The 25,989-nt window shown below is 44.1% G+C and overlaps 1 protein-coding gene across 1 annotated transcript in view; it reads left to right on the top strand.

Annotated features, from left to right (window-relative positions):
* The window catches only part of ITIH5 (inter-alpha-trypsin inhibitor heavy chain 5), a 93,552-nt gene that overhangs the window by 51,272 nt on the left and 16,291 nt on the right, over positions 1-25,989 (top strand). The window contains exons 8-9 of the mRNA XM_079768679.1: positions 23,374-23,542; positions 25,507-25,816. Coding sequence (XP_079624805.1) covers positions 23,374-23,542; positions 25,507-25,816 — 479 coding nt within the window. The remainder of the gene's footprint in view (positions 1-23,373; positions 23,543-25,506; positions 25,817-25,989) is intronic.

Here is a 25,989-nt window from a genome sequence, read left to right as displayed (position 1 = left end):
CTCTTAATAGAATTTGATTTTCCTTTATCCCCAAATAGTAAAAAATATATTCCAAAATGTGATTTAAAGATTGGGTTTAACTATTTTCTTTCAGAGGGTAGTCAAAGATAATTTCCAACTAATATAGTGGGAAGATAACCTCACCTGGAAGTCAGCTTCTTGTGGTTCTTCAAAATCATATTCTTGTACAGATTTCAGCCTGTTGATGCCTCAATTTTTATTGCTTTTCTTTCCTTTCACATCTCTGACCTTCCAACTGAGGTTATTTTTCTTTGCCCGAAGAACACTCATTGGTCTCTTTTAAAATGTAGGTCTACCGGTAAAGAATTTTGTCAGCATTTGTTTGTCTGGAAATTATTGATTTCACTCCCATTGTTGAAGGATATTTTTACTGGTATGAATTCTAGGTTGACAGTGATTTTCTTTCAGTCCATTGAAGAGAGATTCCACTGTCTTGATGTTGAAAAGTCATTTATATTTTTAACTGTTGTTTCTTTAAAGGTGACTTTTACTGTCAACTTCTTTTAATAATTTTCTTTTTGTCTTTAGTTTTCTATTATTTTAATATGATGGTTCTAGGTGTGAGTTTCTTCTTATTTTTTTTTTTATTCCTGAAGTTCCTAGGACTTCATAAATTTGTGGATTCATAGGAAAATCCCCAGCTATTTTTCTGAGATTGCTTTGTCTTAACTTTTCCTTCTGGGATTCCAATGCTAGATTCCTCTCTCCAATATCCTCCATGTTTCCCATGCTCTCTTCTATTTATTCCAACTTTTGCCTTTCTATATTTCATTCCAAACCTATTTTTCAGGTCACAAATTATTTCTTCAGGTATGTTTGATCCACTGTTAAACTAATTCATTGAATAATTTCAGTCATTACATTTTTTTCAGTTCTAGAATTTCCATTTGGTTCTTTTTCAAATCTGCTGTCACTTTTTAGAATGTTCGATTATTTTTCAAAATTTTTAATTAAAAGAAATCTCAAGCACAGTAAACATAGTTATTTTAAAATCTATACTTTATTATTCTAAACTCTGGAGCTTCTTTAAGAGTTGTTTTTATTGTTTCTCATCTCTCATTTTGTGACTGGATATCTTTGATTGCATGATGGACATTGTATTTAGAAAACTGTTTGTAGATATATTTTGAGGCCTAAGATGATGATCTATGGCTCTAAAGAAAGTTTTGGTTTGTTTCTGTTGGGTATCTGAGAAAATTATAATCTGGGATTATTTTAGCCAATTTTTAGAGTTTGAGTTTTTTTCTGGGTGGCCCAGATGGCTCAAAACTAGATTGCACTCCTTACAAAAGCAGTTTATTTCTGTTTTGCACAAAGTATAGAAGGTTTACTAGAACACCTATAATTTATGGGCTCTGGACCTCAACTTTTGAATTTATAAACTACAAAATGCTCAGCCTTTCAGATACCTCTTTGGCCGTGACAAACTTAGTCAGAAGTGATCCTAAATGCCCAGCCCACCTCTTTACATTTTATGTTCTTCCAGATTTTTTTTTTTTACTGTTTATTACTTCTCTGATACTCTGAAGATTTTTTTTTAAATAGACATTTTATTTAGCATTTTTAGTTATTCTCAGTGGGAAGATTGAGGTAGGTTTTCTTTATGGGCACAATTTCCCAAAATTTTATTCATACATATTGAAGCATTCTTTTGTAGTGGTTGATTATTTATTGATGTTTGAGAGGCCTTGCAGCCTTTCTATATTTATGAAATACTCTAAATTTCTTTGCTTTATGTACCCCAAGTTCTAAAGTGTCATTGCTGGCTAAGTTGTTTTTGTGCCTTTATTAGCTGGATAATAGATATGACAGAAATTTTAAGACCACTGTTGTTCACAGAATGCAGTGTTAATTAGGTCTTGCATCTAACCCAGTATGATAATTCCATTTGGATTTTGAATCAAATAATAGCTACTGACTGGGTACCATCCACTAGATTTCCCCATGTATCTCATTAAATTTCTACGCACCTATTAAGCTTCAGATTTTTTTTTCTTTGCGTTTCCTCTGAGAAAAACATAACTTGATGAAGATAGTGATGATTGAAGTTACTGCAACCAATCAGAACTTCTGTTACCACCAAATATTTTGCATTTTGATATTTGTACTTAGCATCATATTGTGAATACATCTAACGTTGTTAAATATTTTTTTAAACCTGATTTTAATGGCCACAGGGCAGTACTACTTAATAGAAACTTCTGTGGGAAGGGGAATGTACTATATCTGTGCTTTCCAATATGATAGCCACTAGCATTGGGATGACTATTTTTACATAGAAATCCTTGACCACATGCCCAAACATTTTCTTAAGTTAGATTCTTAGAGTTGGAGCAAATAATACCAACTCATTTGTGCTTATACAAATATTACAAAAACATTTTTTAGAAAGGCTATACAAATTTATAACTTTCAAAACTGTTACCAGACTAAGAATTTCAAATGGATTAAGCAGTTAACAGTAATAAATGAACCACACTCTACAATATATAAGAATATATAAGTGTATATTTAATTAGTTTTAAAGTAGGGAAAGCCTCTTTCTAAGCCTAAAAGCAATGAAAGCAACTAAAAAGGAAAAAAAACTTAACAACTTTAACTATATAAAAATTATAAACTTTTGTTTTAAGTTAAAACAAAAATTAACAAAAGATGGAAAAATTATGTAGCAAAAACTTTAATATATAAAGAGCAATATATTAAAGGAGTTTATCTTTAATATATAAAGAGTTATTCCAGATCAATAAAAATAACCTTGTATAAGAAAATGGTCAAAGAAGATGAAGCAATTTACCAGTAAGAAATAAGAAGATTAGTAAGATTATGAAAAAGAGTCAATTATATTAGTAACTAAAGAAATGCAAATTAAACAATATTATTTTTATATCATCAAACTTTAAATAATATAAATTATAATGACAATTTCTATAGTTTCTATTTTAGAGCTCAACAAAATATTTACATTACTTCCCAATAAACATGAAGAAAACACCAAAATGGTAAAAATGCATGGTCAGTTCTACTGCAACTTCGTACAAAGACCATTAGTTACCCAAAGCCACAGCAGCCCAAAGGACTCACATCTTTAGGTGCCTGTGTTACTTTAGGGTTTAACCTCCAACCCAGTCCATACCAGTGCTCAAGGTCTTCTTCCACTTCTGATGGGAGAACTACCAATATTTATTTTTACTAAATAAACTCCAGAGAGATAAATCCTGTCAAAGTTGTACAGAGAAAACCAGTGAGCTAAACTGAGGTCTCCTAGACTTACCATTAATGATATAATACTTTGAGTAAGTCTTAAAAATATGGCATGGAACATTTTGAACATGCTAGACATTATGCTAAGGGTATTACATGAGTTATTGAATAAAAGGATATTTAATTTCCATAACAACTTGGTTGTCATCCCTGTTTTACTGATGTAAAAACGGAGGGTTTGCAAAGGTAGATAACTCACTAGTACATGGCAGGGGGAGACTTCAAAGCCAGGTTTGACACTGAAGTTTATAAATCACACCACAAGGCTATGGAGTCTCAGTGCAAGTCGTGGTGCGAGGAAGCAGCACTCTGTATGCAATGATAGAAGTACAAATGGGTACAGGGTCAGTGCAGTTTGACATTTCAAAACCCAACTGAGAAGGCTGCCTTTCAGGAGGGATTTCCTTGCATTGTGCAAGAGCATTATAATGCTAGATGTCACTCCTTTGCTATTCTCCCCTCTTCCTTCATTCCTGGATATTAAAATTCTATTCCTTGCTAGGCACTGAAAGTCTGGCATGCACTCTGCTGGCTTCTAAGCTACAGCATGGCCTCTTTCCAGGAGAACTACCCAAGAACAGCCAAGCTCATGTCAGAAGCCTCTACGCAATTTCTAATGCTCATCGCTGCCTGGAGTGGTTTTGAAAACTGCTGACTATTTTAACAGCTCTCAGCTTCTCTAAGGCCACAGCACTGAGTGAAAAGCTTAGTTGGCTCTCTGCAGACTTTTGTATGCAATATCATGTCCACTGGTGAAGAGGAAAATTACCTCCAAGCACAGGGCTTTCGTAATGTGTCAGTGGATTTGGCAACATCAGAAATTAGTCATCAGTCCCCTCAAATGCTCGGAAGGATCATTCACTGTTATACTGGGAGTTCTTGGTTCCACTCATCTCTGATGGGCGTGAAATACTTTACTGTACTCATCATAATGTAGGTCATAGTTGGTATTCAATAATTATGTGAACAATAGATTTATATATTTTGTAAAGATCATATAACCTTAAAATGTATACGCAGTAAAGAGTACACCAGTACCTGGGAGCACCCAAAGCTGTGTGCATCTGTAGTTTTCCGGTTCTGGTTCTAATCTCAGTGGGAATGTGGGCCTGGAAGCCAGACTTAACCAGCTGGGGGACAGATACAACCCTGACAGCCACACCCTCTTCCCCCACCCCCCCCAACACACACACACACACACACACACACACACACACACACACACACATACACACACACACACACACACGCACAGTTTGCTGGCACATGGCTTGGCTCTGCTTTCTCTCCCATGTGCTTTTGCTGATGAATGTGCTGAGAGATGGCTTTGGTACTAGTAGGGTCAGACAATATTTCTGCCTCCCAACTTGAATTTGTAAAACTTCTCAGCGAGAAGGGAACTGAGAAGAGCAACAACAACAAAAAATGTGATCAGGGCAGAACTTTTATTGTTAGTTGGATTTTTAACCCTTTGCACTCACTTGCTTTTTTCTCGAGCTGCTACCGATGCTAACCGTGTCGAGTCACACTCGACATCCGAGTGCAAAAGGTTAAAGCAACTAACCAGCAAACACACATGTCCTCGGGAACATTAAAGAGAATACATGTCTATTAGGTAAGTTTTTCCTTGGTCAAGGTTTACATGTTCTTCTCTTTCTTTTTCCTAATCTGTGTAAGTAGATCTACTACTTTCACCTGCATATTAAGGATCTTGGCTAAGGGTCCCTCTTTGGCCAGCAGAGACTAATGCATCCTTTACCAGATGCCTTCATGTTGTAACTTTCATAGACTCATTTTCATTATCTGTGCCACTCTCTGCCAATTCTAGATTCCCATGTAGCTTTTGGAAGGTTGTCTTCCTTCCTCCATTTAATTTAGTCGACAGTTTTAGAGGGTAAAGAACAAGCATAAAGTTTCTTATCCGTAACTGCCAAATTGAAGTCAGGGGAAATGGGAACTGGATGGAGAAGTGCCACCTGAATGCTGCTTGTGCTTCATGCACTGGCTTATCTCATGCGTCAGGGCGCCAGTTTCTTCTTCACTGTCCAAAATGGGGCTTCCAACAGCTATTTGGACATGTTATATGTAGCCTGACAGACAAATAGTCTATAAACTCTATGGATTTGAGCACCATCTTGTTTTTTTTATCATCATGGTACATATCCCCAGATCCTATACAGTAGGTGATGATGTTAGCTGAAAAACATACCAGCACATAAACATCAAATGTCACATGCATTTTTAAGGCACAGGAGATACCATTGAGGGACTAGTACATATCAAGCATTCTAAAAGTTTGGCATACATTTTTCATGTAATCTTTCAGCAATCCAAAGAAATGTTATTCCCGTTTTATAAATGAGAAGGTGATGGGCAGGAAGGTGCCGCAACTATGCTGAAATACACAAAGTTATAAGCAGAAAAATTCATAGTCATGCCCACTCTACCCCACTCTAAAGCTCTTCACCACACATTCCTCACGGTAGACCCTAACGTAACTTCATACCACCTGTTAAGCTGTCAGGCTCCACCTGTTCTTATGCCAAGTGACATGATGTGGAATGCTGCCCATCTCAGTGAGTGCACACAGAAGTATTGTGCACACACATGCCCTGAGAGGCCTCAGCCAGCAGCTCGGTGTTGTGAAAAATGAATGGACCTGTTCTGTGCTGATGCATACAATTAACTATTAGTATTTATTGTTTAATGTTAAGCATCATGGGCATGTACGGGGTTGCAGACTTCTTTCCCCTTTATGATTTGGATTGGAGAGCTGAATGCAAGCATGGTGATGGCACAGGTGTAGAGTGAAGATGAGGTGAGTGACTATGAGGTCTAATGATGTCTAGTGGTATATTCATCCTAGCTGTCCTCTTCCGGAGCATATGGATCTGCCACATTTTGAAAGGGAGGATGCTGGAATAGGAATAAGGATATGGAGAAAGTTTTAAGTGATAGGGAACAAAGAGGGGCAGTCTGAGGTCCACCTGGAAGAATACCAGACAATGCCAGCAGAACCCAGAAGGGCCTCAGGGAGTTGTGATTTGGTCAGGAGGCAAAAGCTCCCTGAAGAGATGAAGGAGCTCAGCAGAGAAGGGATGCAAGCATAACAAAGGAGATCGTGTTTAAGACATTTGGAGGGCCTCTGGAGGTAGGCACTGCATGGCTATCGTACATATAAGAATGGACAATATATGGTTTGGGCACTCCTGCATCACCTTTCCAGGTCACAGGCTTTGTATGCATCTGACAGCATGGCTCCAGTTGGCAACAGAAATGTCTAGCTTCCCCGTTCCGGATTTCTAGAACAGGGTCAGCAAACTTTTTCTGAAAGGGCAGAGAATAAAATATCTTAAGCTTTGCAGGCTAAATAGTCTCTGTCATCACTACTCAACTCTGCTATTGTAGCACAAAGGTAGCCATAAGCAATTAGCAAAGAAATGGGTGTGTTAAGTTCCATTAAACTGTGTTTGTTAATAAGAGGCAGTAGTCTGCATTTGACCACCAGGCCATAGTTTGCTGGTCTAGCGTGATAACTGGTTGTTATATGCCTAGAGAGCATTTCAGTTGATAGTATTTATTCTCATCTACTGAGCTGCTTTTGTCCAAACATTGCCACTATTAGATGTGTTTTAGAAATACATTGCAAAATACAGATCTGGGACTTGGGGCGGTGAACAGCAGGCAATAGGGAAAACTGTTGTTTTTTGACTCTGACTCAGAATATGAGGAAATAAATAATGGACAGAGGACACACTATTTTTCCCTGAGGCCACCAGTGAAAACTTGGATTTTTTGTTTAAAGAATTTGCTTTTAATGATTATAATATAGACTAGAGGCCCGGTGCACTATTTTCATGTACTTGCGGGAGGTCCCTCAGCCTGGCCTGCACCCTCTTGCAGTCCGGGAGCCCTGGGGGGAATGTCCAACTGACAGCTGAGGCCCACTAAGCCATCAGTTGGATATCCTTAGCATTGCCATGGAGGCGGGAGAGGCTCCCATGACTGCCGCTGTGCTCGCCAGCCGTGAGCCCAGCTTCTGGCTGAGCAGCATTCACCCTGTGGGAGCACACTGACCACCAGGGGGCAGCTCCTGCATTGAGTGTCTGCCCCCTGGTGGTCAGTGTGCATCATAGTGACCAGTCAGGCCACCATTCGGTCATTTGCATATTAGCCTTTTATTATATAGGATACGCTGTAGATGAGGCCCCCTAGAACCATAAGAAATGCCAAAAATTCACTGTTAACTCATTCTTGAATTACCCCCACTTAAAATCAAATTGCCCCCCTGTGGGGCATGTGCTGCACCTTGGGAACCACTGGGCTTGACACTTTTCCTCTCTGAGCTTCATTTCTGAATACATACGCATATACCATGGGAATTGTAATCTCCGCCTACCTCACTGGGTTGTCATGAGGAGGTTCTGAGCTAATAAACCTAGAAATGTTTCATCAAGTAAGTGATGTCTAAACAGGAAGGGATTGTGATTTTTAAGCCCACCGGTACCCTCGCAGGTAGCAGGTGCTGATTAGGGGAGGAGGGCATGATTGTTTCCTGGGACTGTAGCTATGGAAGCTTTGCAGAGGGTTCCGCAGGCCTCGGAGGGGCAGGCTCTGGCCAGCAGCCTTGTAGCGGTGGTCATCCCTGAAGGCACTGGCAAGGGGGGCAGTAGGGGGATGGAAGGGGGGTCAGTAGGGCCAAGGCGGAGTAACTGTCAAACCTCCCTGCTTGGCACCATTCTTTAAATTGTATGTGGCCGTTTCGCAGCTGTACATGCTCAGGGCGGGGCTCCAATATTCTGGAGCGGGGAGGGGGCCGGGCCTGGGCAGGGCCAGGGGGGCTAGGAGGTTTAGCTGCGGCCCCCGGCGAGGTTCATTGTGCTTCTGCTGCAGAGACGGCACTGCTGCTGTCAGGGGGGATGGGTCTGACCCTGGGGGGCTGCTCGTGTAATCTTTGAGGGTCTGGAGTTGTAGGGAGGAGAGGCAGGCCGGACCCCAGTGGAGGGGGCCCGGCAGTGGCAGGCCGCGGGCACCGGGTGCCTTGGGGGCGCTGACAGGTCATCGCTGGTGTGGGCACCCCTGGCAGGGGTGGCGGGGGAAAAGATCGGGAGTCAGAGGTGTGGGCTGTGGCTACCCCCGAGGCTGGATCTTCTCCCCATCCGGTCAGCCTCCCCGTTCCCCCAGAGGTGCGGGGGCTGGGGTAGGGTGTCCGTGCAGGGGGATTGGAAGAGCTCCCCGTGGCCGCTTCCTCTTCCTTCTTTGCAGTCCAGGCTTCTGTCAGGCGCTCTCTTCCAGGAACTTGGCTCCAGCCGCCCTGCCCCTCTGTGGCTCCCTGCTGCCCCTGCCCCACTCGGCTCTCCCTGGCCACCTGCCTCAGGAGGCTGCCCGGGCACCCTGCTGTGGGCAGTGCGGTCCTGGGGCAGGGGATGAGGGTGTGGGGAGCAGCTCCAGTAAAGTTTAATAAACCCCGGGTCCATGGTGGGATTTGACTGTGGGGCTGTGGGGCTGTGGGGCCGCGGGGGAGTCTGCCTGGACAGGACAAAATTGCACAAGACCCGGAGTCCTGCCCTGTAGCCCCACAGCCCCGCTCACCCGGCTGAACGGTTGTGACGGCATCCCAGATAATTTGCATATTCCTCTAGTATTAGTATAGATAGTTTAAAATAAATTGGAGGTACCCATTCAAAATTTTTTGTTGAGGCAGTTAAGGTTTACCCAAATGCGGTCATGTTTAAAAAATGTTGAGGATCTCTGAATGAAGGCTCTATGTGGCTCTCACAGAAAGAAGAAATGAACAATGTAGAGCTTTGAATACTCCTGCTTTATCTGTTCAGGTTGCAGACCTTGTTTTCAGCTTCTGAAACCATCGAGGAGCCTAGCTTCCCCTTTCAAATGGCTTCCTAATTTTGCACTCAAGTCTGGAATGGAGATGGGCAGAATTTCTCTGTACAGGGCTAGATAGGGCCCCAAAGGAAACTTTGGCTACAAGTAACAAGGAGATAAACTGTATAAATCAAAGAGAATTGAAAGAGATAACAAATGTGGAAGTGCTTATCAGAATGTCTGAAAGTGGAGTCATTCCTGGGCCGCCATCCCTTGGCTGGCTGATTGAAACTGGCTGATTGAAGTTCCTAAGAGCTGCCATGCCCATACGGCAGCTACCCCTTCTCTTCCTCAGGACACCTGACTTGCCACCCTCAGGACCCCATCTTGGCTGTAACTCCAGCCTTCAGGTTCTCAAAGAGTGCAATCAATATTGATTATATTTATGGGATAGGTACTAGGCATAGGAGATACAAAGATAAATAAAAGACACAACCTTTTCTCTCAGGAGGGCTGTAGGAAAAGGAAAGTCTTGTGAAAATCATAGGCAAAGTGCTACTATTACAGAGATATAGTCAAGGCACATTGGGAGTGCTGACCCATTGTTTTTATGGGTAGAATAGGGAATATTGAATGCTTCTCAGAGGAGGGGATAGTTGAGTGAGTCTATGGTATTTTAAAAGTTAGTCTAGTGGGTGGGATAAGAAGCGGGGGGGGGAGAATGGCTAGCATGTGCAGAAACATGGAGGCAGGAGACAGTGACGCCAAGAAAAGCATCATAGCCGAAACCGGTTTGGCTCAGTGGATAGAGCGTCGGCCTGCGGACTTAAGGGTCCCAGGTTCGATTCCGGTCAAGGGCATGTACCTTGGTTGCGGGCACATCCTCAGTAGGGGGTGTGCAAGAGGCAGCTGATCGATGTTTCTCTCTCACCGATGTTTCTAACTCTCTATCCCTCTCTGTAAAAAAATCAATAAAATATATTTAAAAAAAAGAAAAAAAGAAAAAAGAAAAGCATCATATTTAAGTCACTTTAATTAAGGACCTTAGGATTTTGCTGCAAAACAACAACAACAACAAAAAACACACACACACCAAAAAAAAACATGGAACACTCATAGGTTAATCAAATCCAACCTGCCACATAGATGGTGGGAAGAATTTTAGGGAGGGAAAAGAGCTTGAGGTAGTCAACAAGAGATTTATGATGGAGGTTGACATAGAAACTGGTTTTTGAAGATGGGATACAATTTTCTGGGCAGGAAAGGAGGGAATGAATTCTTGGTTGGGGAAAAATATGAAGAAAGGCATAAAACAAGAGTGAATATGTTATAGCTGAAAAGTTCTGGTAATATTTTGAAAACCATCCTGTTATGAACATTGAGAGAGGCAGGCAAATTACAGCAAGTCCTTTAAGTGCACAGCGGAGCTGGTAAGTAAGCAAAGAGCACCACACATTCTACGAATGAAAAGGGAACAGAGAAGTAAAGTGGTGAGCACCTGAGATAAGTGATTGCTCCCCCAGGAGAGGTGCCAGTCTCCATGTCCTAAGGCCTGAGGTTTTAACACCCACGTGGAATGAGGATGAGAGCTTGTGCTCTCAGAGGTGCGGAGTTGAGTGAGACCCTTGCACAAAGCTGGTTCCTTTAAAGAACTGCACCCTCAGTGACTTAATGGATGAAGAAAAGTCCTGCCATCTCTACTCTGGACCCTCAAGCTCTCCAGAATCTTCACTCTCCCTGCCTGATGGAGCTGACTTCACTTCCTCTAAATATTTTCCTACATATACAGTCTGCAGGTGCTGATAATTGTTCCACTGTTTCCTATTTAGCCTGACTTTTTCACAACCTCGTCATATATTTCTATTATGTTCTTGATGTTTGTCAAGGCACATCCTTGGGGGGAGGGGAATTATAGCGAGTGGCATAGGGAGCACTTACAGCAGGGAAGCAGGAATCATGAGAACTCATACGTAAGGGAAAATTGAACAGGTCATAGGACAAGCCAGGGAGTCAGCCACAAAAAAAAAAATAAATAAAAAAATAAAAAATAAATAAGAAATCTGTAGAATGAAACAGGCAGGGCTCCAGAATCCAAATATGCAGTTAGTTGGGCAATATGAATTTCAGAATTCAGACCAGGCCCTAGGGACCAACAACTCAATCATGTTAGTCAGTAGATGAGTCAGAACATGGCTAAAGGACACTGATTGCAAAGGAGATCTGTAAACTCAGGTGAACTTCTCTTGGTCAGCATCCTCTTATTTACTTCCTGTTAGAGCTGATGACTGCCTGGAGCCTAGAGATAGAGGTGGTAAGGCTCTAGTCTTGGCTCTATTCTAGAATGAGACGTATAAGATCGAGAGTGAGGGCAAATCCTGGTTAAGAACTAATGTTCCATGTGAAGAGAAGTGAAAAGAAAACTGTTTAGAGTCTTGTGTTATTTACACACCAAGCATGAAAAGTAGATGTGCTTAATATGTCATAAGAAGCAAAGACATGTTATTGGCAAACAGCTTTTTAGAAAAATGTACAATGACATTATTAAGTAAATGTTTGATAAACTTGTCAAAGCAAAATCAAAACATTAGGTAATGAATCTTCATATTAGCCAGAATGATAACATGCGAGAGAATTTGCTTCTCAAGTTAGAATAATGTTATTTAAACACAAAGACTAATGAAATTTAGTTATGTTTACATTGCAAAAGATGTTCTAATATTTTATTATTCAGACTTTTTTAAAGGTAAGTCTAAATTTAGCCAGAATGTAGTCTTTAACAAGCATTCTCTTTTAAAACCCATCCTGGAATAATATTGGTAATTAGATCTGAACCTTTACTAAAACGGTGCTTTTCTTTTGATTTGAAGAAACAACCATCTTATATTTTCACACGGATTGTGTGAAATGTGAATAGGTAATTAGGACCAGAATTGCAATATAATCTAGCACAGTACTGCATTTCAAGAACATTTGAAATTAGAACTCAAACAGTAAATGAAATTATAATAGCTTTAAAATAATATACTTTTGAATACAGGAGCCCTATGCTTTGCTTAATTTAGAAAATATGCTCTTTATAATTTGTGAACATTAAAATATAGAGACTAAAGAAATAGATTTTTTTTCTATATTTAGTTCCGGGTGAAATTTTAAGTTAATATTTAGCATTTACTAAACTGTTTTAAAATATTGGAAGATATGATGACTTCTATCCCAATTTTCCCATTATATAAAGAAGCTTACTCATTTCTGCTCTTTCTTAAAAAACAACAGTTTGAGCAGTAGAAAAATAGTTTTTCTTTTTTTAAAAAAATATTTTTATTGATTTCATAGAGGAAAGGAGAGAGATAGAGAGATAGAAATATCAATGATGAGAGAGAATAATTGATCTGCTGCCTCTTGCACACCCCCTACTGGGGACCAAGCCCATAACCCAGGCATGTGCCATTGAGTCTGCAGGCCAATGCCCTATCCACTGAGCCAAGCCAGCGAGGGCAAGAGTTTCTTTTTCTTTCAACAAGATTCCTCAAACTTGAGTGAGACACCTCTTTTGGATAGTTTGTTTCTTATAGTTTACATTTTTTATTTTTAACATAAATTCTATAGTGTGGTTAATTTCAGGAGATGTTTATGGCAGAGTGGCAATAAGAGGCAACTGGGCGTTGTGTAATCATTCATTCCTTTTATGAATATACACAAGATCACAGAGCGCACTTACACTCTAGTCAATGGAGTAACATTATTTTTTAAGCTTTTGGTTTCTTTTCTGAAGCCAATCTACTGCTAAATTTTTTTTTTAGTATAATAATTATATAGATATAGATATAGTGGAGAAATGGCCCTTTTCACTCAATTTATCACCTAGTTCTTCAAGTTGGAATGTTTGTTTTTATTTTATTTTTAAACTAGAGGCCCAGCGCACAGATTTGTGCACTTGTGGGGTCCTCAGCCTGGCCTGCAACCTCTCACAATCCAGGACCCCTTGGGGGATGTAGTAGTGCATGAAGCAGCAGGCGGCCAGGGAGGAGCCCGAGTCCAGGCTGGGCGCCGCGCCACTCCCTCTCCCCCCGGCCCTGCTGCGCCTGCCTCCACTGCTGCTCGGTAGCGCTGCTGCGGAGGCGGGAGAGGCTTGCACCACCGCAGCTGCACTTGCCAGCCATGAGCCCAGCATCTGGCACCCATTGGTCAGCTGAGCAGTGCTCCCACTGTGGGAGTGCACTGACTACCAGGGGGCAGCTCCTGCATTGAGCATCTGCCCCCTGGTGGTCAGTGCACATCATAGTGACCGGTCGACTGGTCGTTCAGTCTTTTCGTCATTCAGTCGCTTAGGCTTTTATATACACTGAGTGGCCAGATTATTATGATCTCTGAACACATAATAATCTGGCCACTCTGTGTGTGTGTGTGTGTGTGTGTGTGTGTGTGTGTATGTATGTATGTGTGTGTGTGTGTGTATATATATATATATATATATATATATATATATATATATATATGTATGAGGCCTGGTGCATGAATTCGTGCATGGGTGGGGTCCAGCCAGCCTGGCCAGGGGGAGGGGACATGGTGGTTGGCTGGCCTGCCTGCTGGTCAAACTCCTGGTCAAGGGGACAATTTGCATATTAGCCTTTTATTATATAGAATATACACTGAATGGCTAGATTATTATGCATTCAGAGATCATAATAATCTGGCCACTCACTGTATATAGATACTAGAGGCCTGGTGACAAAATTCATGCCCAGGTGGGGTCCCTAGGCCTGGCCGGCGATCAGGGACAATCGGGGCCAGGCTGATGAGGGCCAGGCCGGAGAGGAGGTGACGGTCACCGGGCCAGGTAGAGAAGGAATGGACACTGGACACCAACACTGCCATTGTCAGTGCCCTGCCATCGCGTGGTTCCCCGCCTCCCACCCTCCTCCTTCCCTTGCTGCTGTGACGCCACTGTGGTGGGCGGGCACAGGCTGATTGGGGCCTGTTGGCCTGGGGGAGGTACGGGGCATGGGAGGTTGGCCGCTGGACCCTAGGAGGGAGCCGGCCCTCAGCCACCCTGGGAAAGGGGCCGCATCCACCATCACCCACCCTTGGTTCCCCGTCCCAGCCCAGGGCCTGGCTCAATCAGGCAATTGGGGCCTGCTGGCCGGGGGGGGGGGGGGGGGGGGGGGGGGGGAGGGACTGTGGGAGGTTGGCCAGCCAGGGGAGGTTGGCTGCAGGAGTGCACTGACCACCAGGGGGCAGCTCCTGCATTGAGTCTCTGACCCCTGGTGGTCAGTGTGCATCATAGCTACCGATCATTCCAGTCATTCTGGTCGTTCAGTCATTCTGGTCACTTAAGCTTATATGTTTTTCTTGATTTCAGAGAGAAGAGGGGAGAGGGAGAGAGGGATAGAAACATCATTGATGAGAATCATTGATCAGCTGCCTCCCGCACACCCCCCACCAAAGATGGGCATGTTCCCTGACTGGGAATCAAACCTTGACCTCCTGGTCCATGGGTCGACGCCCAACCACTGAGCAACACTGGCCAGGGAAGCTGGAATTTTTTAAAAATCTGATTACTTGGTGGATCAGTCACAATAAGATTTCAGAAAACTTTCAAATTATTGAAAGACTTGAATCATATATATATATATATAAAAGCCTAAGCCATTGGCTGACTGGCCAATAGCTATGATGTGCACTGACCACCAGGGGGCAGAAGCTCAACGCAGAAGCTGCCGAGCAGCGGTGACTTGGCAGCTGCAGTTCCTGGGTGACACACCCAGAACCAGAGGAGGGAGCCTGATTCCAGGGTGCATCACCCGAGAACCGCCCTCTCACAATCTGGGACCCCTGAGGGGACATTGGAGAGCTGGTTTCGGCCTGATCCCCACAGGCCAGGCCAAGGGACCCCATCAGTGCACAAATATGTGCACCGAGCCTCTAGTGTAAATATAAGGTTCTACTACATTTTGCTGAATAATTTTTTGTGACCCTGAAATATCATGATCTTGAACTACTCCAAGTGTAATTGGTACCCATGGCCTCCAGGGTGACTTGGGATAGTGCCATGCATGGATGCCTGTGGAATGGTGGAGAGATGCTGGGATGGTGGATGCATCCATTCTCCTCATTGTGGACTTAGGTAGTTTAAGGTTGCAGTGAGGATCTGATGTTGCAAATTTTGATGGAGTCCCAGGCTATTTTTTCTTTCTGTCTTTCGCTTCAAATAGAAAAACTACAGTGACATCCTACCACCTAGAAGCAGGACATGCTGGGCACTAAGGGCTTCCCCTACTGACATCAGGAAGAACTACAGACTAAGAGCAGGACAATACAGATATACCTCCCTTCCCCCCACCAGTGTCCATTATCTCTACCTACCTAGGCAAGGGAGAAGGCTGACCTGCAGCTTAAGTTACTATTGAGCATGTTCCATTTCCCAATGTCATCTCAGAAACTTAGGGCTGTTTTTATGGTCTATATCTATTGATCATGATTCTTTCATGGCTCAGATCAGACTTTTAGAAGGTCTTAGATTTCATTGTTGGATTATTTTCAACTTTTCATCATAGATGATGGTTCATTTAAAAGGACTGTGTGGACCAATGAAAGAAAAAATGTCAAGCATCGATCAGACTGTCAAACCTCAGAGGGAAGGTAGGGGAGGGTGGGGGAAAGGGGGAGAGATCAACCAAAGGACTTGTATGCCTGCATATAAGCCTAACCAGTGGTCATGGACAACAGAGGGGTGGGGGCATACGTGGGGAGGGGTTTGGGATGGGAATGGGGGGGATGAGGACAATTATGTGATACCATAATCAATAAAGAAATTTTTTAAAAAAAAGAAAAAATGTCAACTCCATGGTAAACATTTTATAATGAGGCAAGTGATAGGACTGCTTAGGAGAACAGCACAGCCATTCTGCTAAAAACACAGGATGGCTAATATCTAATACCCTTGAATTTGAGTTTCTTCTATGATGTCATAGGCTCCCCTTGTATTATGCCCAACAACCCAGGGTTTGTGGTACAAAAGCCTTTTGTGTCAGAGTTCGTTCCTTTCCAGTGCGGTCTGATGCAGATACAGAAATATTTGAGAAAAGCTGCATCAAACGGGCACCCCGACAGTGGTAGCAAGGAGTGGGCAGGCAGCTGAGCTTTCATGGGCTCCATTCACAGCTCACTCTGAGGGTCTTGTTGTGTAATGCTTCTCTATTCGGGAAATGTTTCATGGCCACTCCCGACATGGCAGTTAGCACGGTGGAATGCTTACCCCCTTGAGGGCTGTGCCAAGAGCCTGCAGCTGCCTGGGCTCAGTTTTGTAGGGAACGGGGAGAGGCAGGCAGGGGTAGGCTCCATCCTCTGTCCAAGTACAGCTTGATGCAGGGGCCCAGAGTGCCCAGGACAGAGCTGCCCCTTCCCTGATGGTGGCGCCACGAGGGGCAGCGTGAGCACAGAGTGGACGGGGGCTGCGTCTCCAGGGGCCAGCTCTGCTCCTTCCTACAGACACATCAGAGGAGACTGCATAATTCCCTGTCCCTCCCCCCGCCCCCCACCGAAGATCCACTAGAACAAGGAGGACCATTGCCAACCCTATTGAATGAATGGAGAACCTGAAACAGAGAGTTTGGTTTTGTTTATTTATATCCTGCCTTGTTCCTGAAAACATTTAAATGCACAGAGATTAAAGGACTTTATTAATAATAAACCTAAGGCAGAGCTGGAATTAACTTCCAAGACACTGTTTACAAGAGGAATACTTTTTCCTCCTTTTAACCCAAGGAAAGTACATACAAGAAGAGGAATTCATCACTGTAAAATGGTTTCTAGCAGAGAAGTGACCCTGTTCTTTGTGATTGTAAACAGCCAGGATTAAAAGGAGTCTTGTCCAAGGCCGGCATTCAGGCCTAGCTACTTCTTCTCTCCTAAATAGTAAAGGAAGTGGGTCCTTTTCATGTATTAGTTGCATTTGTGTACCTTTTTATTTCCCTCAGTCCAAACGTAATCCGAATGTTGTAAAGGTCCCTTCTGCTGATGGACCAGGGCTTGCAAATTGCCCTGTTGGATGGGCAGGCAGCGTGTGGTACCAGCTGCCTGTGGACGGGTGCCATTGGGACTGGCTCATACCCAGAGGAGACCCGCAGGACCTCTTGCTAGCTGATCTCTTTAAGAATTCTGTTTTCTTCCTCAGCCAGACACCCATGTGCATATTCTTCTTCTTTCTATAAGTACAGGGTTTGGTTTTCCTGCCTCTTCCTCATCACCGTCTCTCCCCAAGATTTACTAACTCCTCCATGACAGGCTTACCACCTAGTATTGGATGCAGTGACCTAAACCTGTCTCCACATAAGCCTGTCCTTGTCCCCACATAAAGATGAGCGAAGATGGTAACTTCCTGGAGCCTTTTCTTATGGTCCCAAAGAGTGAATGTGATCTTACAATGTCAGACTTTTATTTTTTCTAATTATTTAAAAAATATTTTTATTGATTTCAGAGAGGAAAGGAAAGGGAGAGAAAGATAGAAACATCAATGAGGAGAGAGAATCATTGATTGGCTGCCTCCTGCACGTCCCCCACTGGGGATGGAGCCCGAAACCTAGGCATGTGCCCTTGACCAGAATTGAACCCAGGACCCTTCAGTCCCCAGGCTGACACTCTATCCACTGAGCCAAACCGGCTAGGGCCAGACTTTTAGCCCTCCTCACTAATCAGACCCTTACCCCCAGTTGAACTCTATACAATATGTACAATCATAAATGTTATATGCTTATTTTCAAAGATTTTTAAGGAACACATTTCCACAGACTCTTGTGGTCACCTATTAGCAAGTTAATTTCAGGGTATCAGTACTCCAAGTGGTGCATTTTGGGGTTGCGTGTCTCCAGCAGGCCAACTTCTTCCCAAAGTGCAAGGCCACTAGGTGGAGCTTTGGGGACAGGGGAATGAGTCCAAGGACACAATATGCTGGGTATCCAGTATCTTTTCCTTCAGGTCAGGCTAGTTGGAGGGCACTGTGGGGTGGGGTGACCAGCTCAGTTTGTTGCCTTCACTTGCAGAGTCTGCAGCTACCATCCTGAGTTTGGGAGGGACCGTAAGGAGATGCAGTCCAACCCCTCAATGGATGCTCCTTTGCCTCAGACCAGCCAGGATTACACATTCTCTGCCTTTCTGGGCTTCCTTTAATCTTTCTGGGATGTCCATGCCCTGTTCTCTGGACTGTGCTCTTGGGAAATGTTTGACTCGGCTTCTGTTAATCTTCAGCATATAAACACACCATGCAGAAATATCAGCTTAAGCCTACTCACATTTACTCTTCTATCTGGACACTCACCTTCTGCTTGCCTTCTAAGCCTGCTACAGGATGAAGGATTCCTAGGGCCAGCAGCCCATCTAAGGAGAGGGTAGGAGCCTGTAAAGGGTTAATGGATGGTGGTGGCTGCAAGCATCAGTGGCAGCTTCTACCCAGGACCCTTGGGATGAGGGTGGAAGGCCATCCAAAAGGTCCTAATGCATTTGGAAAAGGAGCAACTCTGAGCCCGCTGGCCTGTCTTGCTTTGGTTCATGTAAGGTTAAGTTGCAGCTGTGGCCTTACAAGGTCATAAGGAATCCGTAGTTGCTGGGCTAAGGGGAGGAGGGTGGAGAGGCTTGGACAACTATTCTGAAAGCAGAATATCCATCAGCATGGGGGAGAATATCGGCAAAGGAGCCAAGCGGGGCCCTCAGAAGGTCTTCAGCACACTATTTAAGGATTCCTAAGGACCCAGCAGCTACACAAACAACCATCTTCTGGGTGCCTGGCCAGCTCTGCGCTCCAACAGGGAGCAGTGGGAAGCTTTCCAAGTGCCTAGAGCTGGGCTCCCAATGGTGTTGTCTCAGAGACGGCCACTGCTTGTTGTTGCCTTGTCACAGCTGTGGACCTTCAGGCTTTCCGGAGGTCTAGCCCTTCTGCGGGGAATGACGGCGGCGAGCCTGTCTGATGCTCACACGGGGGTTGTGTTGGCTCTAAATTGAAAGAAGTGGGAGGAGGCAAAGTGTTGCCAGTTCCCTGGCTAATGCCATCAGTATCAACACTTGGGGCACTCCACCCACAACTGCTTATTGTAATTATCAGATTTGTTTATTTGGTCAGTCGGCTCCATGATTTCTACACATCCTCATTCTCAGTATTCTCTGCTGTAGGTTCTCAAGGGCAGGGCCGTGTCTCCCTTCCTTTGTGTTCACTTAGTAGAATTCTACCGCTCTCTTATTTACTCATTCACCAGACACCCACTGAAAGCCTACAGTGTGTGAAATACCATGCTGGGAGGTGGGGAAGGGCAAGGGGACAGCTGTCTTGAGCAGCCCCCTATCTAGTGACAGACAGACAATTACTCCCCATTCACTTACTCAGGAGGCATGCATCAGGCATCCGTGACGTGTTCAGGCACTGCTGGGCATTGAGATAGAGTGAAAAAATGGAACAAGTCTCTGTACTCAGAAGCATAGGACTGAGTTGGATAGAAAAGTAAATGCACAAATAACTAATTACATTCTCTCTATAAAGAATTTTGTGAAGGAAAAGAACAGGATGTCATGCTTGAGAGAATAGTGGGGTGGTGGTGAGGAGACAAGAAGGGCTTTCTTAGGAAACGATGTGTAAGCCCAGAACTAAATGCTGAGAAGGATAAAAAATATAACTCTGGCAGCAATGTGAGGACAGGCTAAGCCCTTTAAAAGTACAGCCCTTTGTCACACCATTTCTGTGTAGCGAGTTTATCCTAAGAAAATAACAATGGCACAAAGATGTGTGAATACTGAGTTTCATAAGAAGTACTGTTTAAATATGCAAAATATTGCCCTGGCCGGTGTTGCTCAGTGGTTAGAGTGCTGATCTCTCATACCAAAGGGTCGCAGGTTCAATTCCCAGTCAAGGGCACATACCTGGGTTGCAGGTTTGATCCCCGGCACGTGCAGGAGGCAACCAATCCATGTATTCTCTCTCTCTCTCTCTCTCTCTCTCTCTCTCTCTCTCTCTCTCTCCCCACCCCCTGCTCTTTTTCTCTCTTCTCCTCTGTCTCCTCCTCTCCCTGCCTCCCTTCCTCCACTCTTTCAAAACATCAATGGAAAAAATATCCTTGGGTGAGGATGAAGAAAATAAAAAATAAATAAATATTCAAAATATTTAATTGTGGTATATGCATATGGTAGAATATAGTGTCACCATTAAAATGATATGTAGACCTTCACCTATGGGCATCAAAACTGTATGTGATATAGTAAATAAAAATGCTATAGCATGATGTATGAACCCATTTTACTTTAATTACACACACAGGAAGGTTTCTGAAGGAATATGTAGTACAACAGCTGTCTAGGTGAGGGGAATTTTGTGAGTCATATGTTTTTCTTCTGATCTTTTTTAAAAAAATGAATCTTTGCTATCAATCTAGGGCAGAAGTGGCCTGAGCCCAGATTATGGTCTCAGGATGTTTAGGAAGAGAGGGGGGTTACAAAAAGAGATGGGCACAAGGGCATGAGGCGCAGGAGCGGGCAGGAGGAAGCTGCAACATGATGTCTGGTTTCTGACCCGGACCCCTGGTGGGAGCGGCAGCAGAGGAGGAAAGGTCTGGGGAGAGAGGCAGAGCTTCCCGTCTTCAACATGTTGAACCTGAGTGCCTGTGGGCCATGCAGGACCCATGGCTGGCGCTTTAGTCTGGACCTCATGAGAGTGTGAGCTCTGAAGGTAAGCGTGGAAGTCAGTCATGCAATCATTGGCCACGGGGAAGGACGTAGTGTGAGGGGCCGAGAGCATCGGCATCCCAGGCTGGTCTGAGAAGGAGGCCAGCCACGGCAAGGCGGGCTGTTCTGAGAAGAGGCATCCAGGGTGAAGCCAGGGAAGCCAGAGGAGAGAGCTGCACAGATACTTTAAATGGCATCCAGACCGGGCTGACAAACTCTGGGTGTGGAATCTGCTTATTTTCATAAGATCCTTGGACACATTTCCTGAAGGTGGGAGTCAGGGTTGGGAGAGGACAGGAAATTTGGCTGCCAGTGAGTCTGTCCTCTGAACAACCCAGGGTGATGGGTCAGAAGGAGGTACGGCCCAGCACCCGAGGAGAGAACAGAGTCTGGAGGGGGATTCCAAGACTGAATGAAAATAAGCCCCGCCATTGCCATTCTTTCTCATGGAAGAACTGGAGGCAGTTGTATGTATGTGGGGGGGGGGGGGGGGAGGGGGGCGGGACAAACCCTCTGTAGGATGTGAGGATGAATTTAATAAAATGGGTTCTTTGTTCTCATCCCTGGGTGGATGCTTTCTGCAAGGATGTTATAGGAAATGAATCCATTAATTGCTGCCAGAAACCAAGAGAAAGAAACAAAGAAATAAGCAGAGCCCGTCAATATGCAGGGACCTGGAAGGAATCCCAAAACGGGCTGCCCATTGTAAGGGCTATAACTCAGAGCCCGCTCAGCGCCAGCATCCTGGGGCTGAGATTCCACTGCTGCTGGTGTCAGAGTTGGCCCTGGAGTCTGACTTCCTGGATCTTCGTCCCGGCTCCCATAGGGTGTGATGCTTAATTAACCCTTTCATTCCTCAGCCGCTTCGCCTGTAAAATGGGAATAGTAATACTCACTCTACATTGGATGGGTTGTGGGAGGATTAAATGGGTCCATCACATCATCATATGGAAAGGTCTGGCACTTGACATAATACCTGGGGAGTAAGAGGCTCCCAGGAAAAGTTAGCTGCCAATGCCATCATTATTATGCTGCGAATGATCTCATTACACTCCACTGCTTTCTCGACCTGGGAATGAAGACATGGGGGAAATTGAGGCACAACTTCATTCACTCAGTTAGGATCCACAAGGAGAATGTTAAGCGAACATCTGTTTGCTCAGGCTACAAACTCTGTAAGTTTACTAAAAGAATGTAGTATACAGATTTAAAAATAAGTACATCCAGGTTAGTTTTCTAGAGTGGGTTTTGAGGTTCCTATGACATCCGAGGGTTGGACGAAGGGATGTTAGAGTGAGCAGTTGGATACAGGATTGAAGAGTAAGACTAGGGAGAGGGAGAGGGAACATTTAGAAGGGAAAAGAAGTCATATGACTGTTTCACAGAGGGGTACAAGTGCAGCGTGAGGGGGCAGCACTGACTGAGCTGGTTATAAAGCAAAGGCTAATAGAATCTGGGAAAAGACCTATAAAATATTTTCAAGGTAAACATATATTTCCTTAGAAGATGTTACTCTTTCTCTTTGATTCTGCTACTCCCCACCCACCAGCAAGTACGAGCAAACACGTGTATAACTTACTGTGTGCCTGGCCCTGTTATGAATACTTTCTGATAGTAACTGATTTAATCCTCGTGACAACCTGATGAGGTGGCACTATTACTGTTTTGCTTTTTCAGGTGGGATAACTTAGGCACAGTGCGAAAGGATAGTGATAGGACTTACTTCCCAGTGCCCCAGGGCCACCCAGAGATACGTGATGATCTAGGGTCAAACCCAGACTGTCTGCTCTGAAGTCTGTGCTCTTAATCCCTGTAAAAGGTGCCAGATGTCAGTGTTAAGGCAATTATGTAATGAGGCCTCCTTGCTTCATATCATGAATCTCTTTAAATGACTAACAACAATGCTGTTTAGAGAAGGCAGTGCTTTCTTTCAACACAGCGTTGATTATTTTAGAAACTCTTAGCCAGGCTTCTAGGACTTTTCTGTTTTCAGTTTCATATGGTCTTTCTTTTCTTTCCACAAGTCATGTCTCTTTCCCATACCTCTTATCCACTCAGCACGTCCAGACTCACCTGTATCACCTCTTTGCTTTGCTCGAACCATCTTGTCTTCTTTGCTCCTTGCAGAGTGCCCTCCCTCGCTGTCACATTACTCAGTTCCTTTACGCCTCATACTCCTGCTTCTCAGTGAAGCTTTCTAATGTCACTCAGGCCCAGGTTTTTCACTTTTTAAAATTCCTACAGCATTTTTTATTTGTACTTTTGATCTTCTAATTAATGAAATATCTGCCCAATTATTTATTCAGTCATTCACTAAATCTTTCTAGTACCTCCTGAATGTCGTGAGTTTACAAAGATGAGTGGAACGTGCTTAAAAAGCACTTACAATATAGTAAGGGAAATAGATATAAAGCAAATAATTGCTACTTGGACATTTATCCAGGTGCCCTTTACATAGTCAGCACTTAATTTTAATCCTGACTTTGTGCAGGGTGCGCAGTTTCTAAGTCAGGGGACATGTGGACTAATGCAGTTGATGTGACTGATTTTGGTTTTGCGTTTGCCTAGACCAAGGATGCCCTCTTCACAATCCTCCATGACCTCCGACCCCAGGATCACTTCAATATCATTGGATTTTCCAACCGGATCAAAGTGTGGAAGGACCATTTGGTATCAGTGACTCCCAACAATATCAGAGATGGCAAAGTCTACATTCACCACATGTCGCCCACCGGAGGTAAATATGAGTCCTTCTTTTCACATCAGCTTGACGTGATAATAAGTGAGTAGCTAAATTTTCTGCCAAGAGACGAGGGTTTGAATGCTGAAGCTATCACAGGAAAGGAGATAACAGCTGAGCACTTTCCCAGAAGCTTAGGTTTCTCTGAACACCGATTCTGTAAATTCTCCTCTTCCAGGCCTGGACTAAGATGGTCAGGTAAGTTATGGGGGGAAATACCTGATAGGGTTTGGAGCCTTTCCTGGTTTATCTCACGGATCCCGAGCAATGAAGCCGGACTTGTAAATTGTTTTAGGGTGTGGGATTAAAGCCAACTAGGTGAGGCAGTGTGTTGTGTGCTTGAATCTTAGCACCTTAGGGAGCAGCAGGTGGGACTGCGCCACCTCGCCTTAGCCCCTTCGGCGGGGCTGAAACACGAGCAGAGCAGGAATCCCAGGGGCCGGCGAGAGGCCGTGGATGGGAAGTGTGGTGGGCTCCGAGTCTCTGCACGCTTTGGTGCCAGGTTAGTGTGCAGAGGAGGGGAAAGGTCATACATAATTCTAAGAAAACTAGGTTATCAGAACAGTATGCTAACGTTACCCAGCTGTGCTAGATGTAAGTTCCTTCAACTCAGGGCCTGGGTCTTACTCGTGCTGTCAACTTCATCATTAATACAATGGACACATGACAGGTGCTCAATATTGGAGTGTTTGTTGGAACTGATCCTGACCACTCCCTCCTTTTTTCTTTTCTTTCTTCTTTTTTTTAAAGCCCCACCTGAGTATATGTTTATTAATTTTAGAGAGAGGAGAAGGGAGAGAGAGAGAGCGAGAGACATTGATGTGAGAGAGAAACATAAATCGGTTGCCTCTTGTTCACACCCCACATAGGACTGATCCCTTAACCTAGGTTTGTGCTCTGACCAGGAATCAGACCCACAACCTTTCCATGCACAGGATGACACTCCAACCCACTGAGCAACACTGGCCAGGGCCCTCCCCACTTTCTTAAAGGCTGTTCACAGAGACACCATTACTTCTTGTCTCAGTTATTCTGCTTTGGTGGTCATCTGGAAACCCATGACACATCCAGTTCAGTCTTCTTCCATAGAGAGTTTCCATCTGTCTTAGATTCATCATTTCCTCTCCAAGTCAAAGTTCTGATTTCCCACATGAATTTCATTTGGAACTTTATCTTGCTTGGACTGAACTTTGACTTACAATGGGGTTTCCTACCAGTCTCCACCACAGTAATATTTAGGAACTCTTTTACCAATTGATGGGAGAAATACTAGTTTAGATTTAATGTAATATTATAGCATTGATCTACGGCAGGAAGTTGACAAGGCTGTATAGTCCTTGATGAGAGAAACTCTTCATCTTCATATATCCCCCAGCTTCTAGCATAGCCCCTGACATATGTATGTTACATTCACATTACAATTAAAATGTTATGTGGAGGTGGGGATAAAGCTTTAGCAAACGGTTGGTGTGTCTTACGTTCTTTTGGAATCCAAACCTTAGAAACCTTATGGTTCCCTTTATTTTTTCTTGGCACTTCATTGCCCCAACCTCTGCAGGTGGACAGAAAATAAATCTGCTCCTCTCAAAGACATGAAACATCAGGGTTGGGAGCATAGTTTCTGAAGTCAGATTGCTGGATTTGGATCCAGCTCCACCATCTACAAGTCATTTAATCTCTCTAGGCCTCCATTTCCTCACTTGTTAAATGGGGATAATAAATGCAGTTGTTATTAGGATAAAATGAGTTAAAATGTTTAAAGTACTTAGCAAACAGTTGCCAAGTTTCTAGACAGGCCGTGTAACCTAGAATCACCCCATATGCCTGGGGGCTTCTTCCTCCCCTCTCCACACGTCACTCCTGCTGATTCTTGAACAGTTGTGAGTAACCCACAGCCATGAATGTGCAGCCAGGTTAAGGAGACGAGCACAAGCTTGAGCTGTCCTGTTTTGGTCCCACAGGCACAGACATCAATGGGGCCCTGCAGAGGGGCATCAGGCTGCTCAACAACTACGTGGCTCACAATGACATTGGAGACCGCACCGTGTCCCTCATCATCTTCCTGACGGATGGGAAACCCACTGTTGGGGAGACCCACACCCTCAAGATTCTCAACAACACTAAGGAGGCCGCCCGAGGCCAAATCTGCATTTTCACCATTGGCATCGGGAATGACGTGGACTTCAAGCTGCTGGAGAAACTGTCGCTGGAGAACTGTGGCCTCACACGGCGCGTTCATGAGGAGGAGGATGCAGGCTCACAGCTCATTGGGTCCGTTTGTCTGTCTTCTTGGGAAAATTATGAGAGGCTCTCAGAAGGGGATTAAGGGTTGGGTTTTATGAGAGACTCGGAAATGAGAATGGTTTGCTGCGCCTTAGCCTTGAGTCTACTGGAAATGACCATAACTCATTACACTGGAGATGTCATAATGGGGTTTGAAATCC

This window comes from Cnephaeus nilssonii, assembly GCF_951640355.1.
Source record: "Cnephaeus nilssonii genome assembly, chromosome: 1".
In the NCBI taxonomy this organism is placed as follows: domain Eukaryota; kingdom Metazoa; phylum Chordata; class Mammalia; order Chiroptera; family Vespertilionidae; genus Cnephaeus; species Cnephaeus nilssonii.
This window is presented reverse-complemented; position numbering and strand designations above follow the sequence as displayed.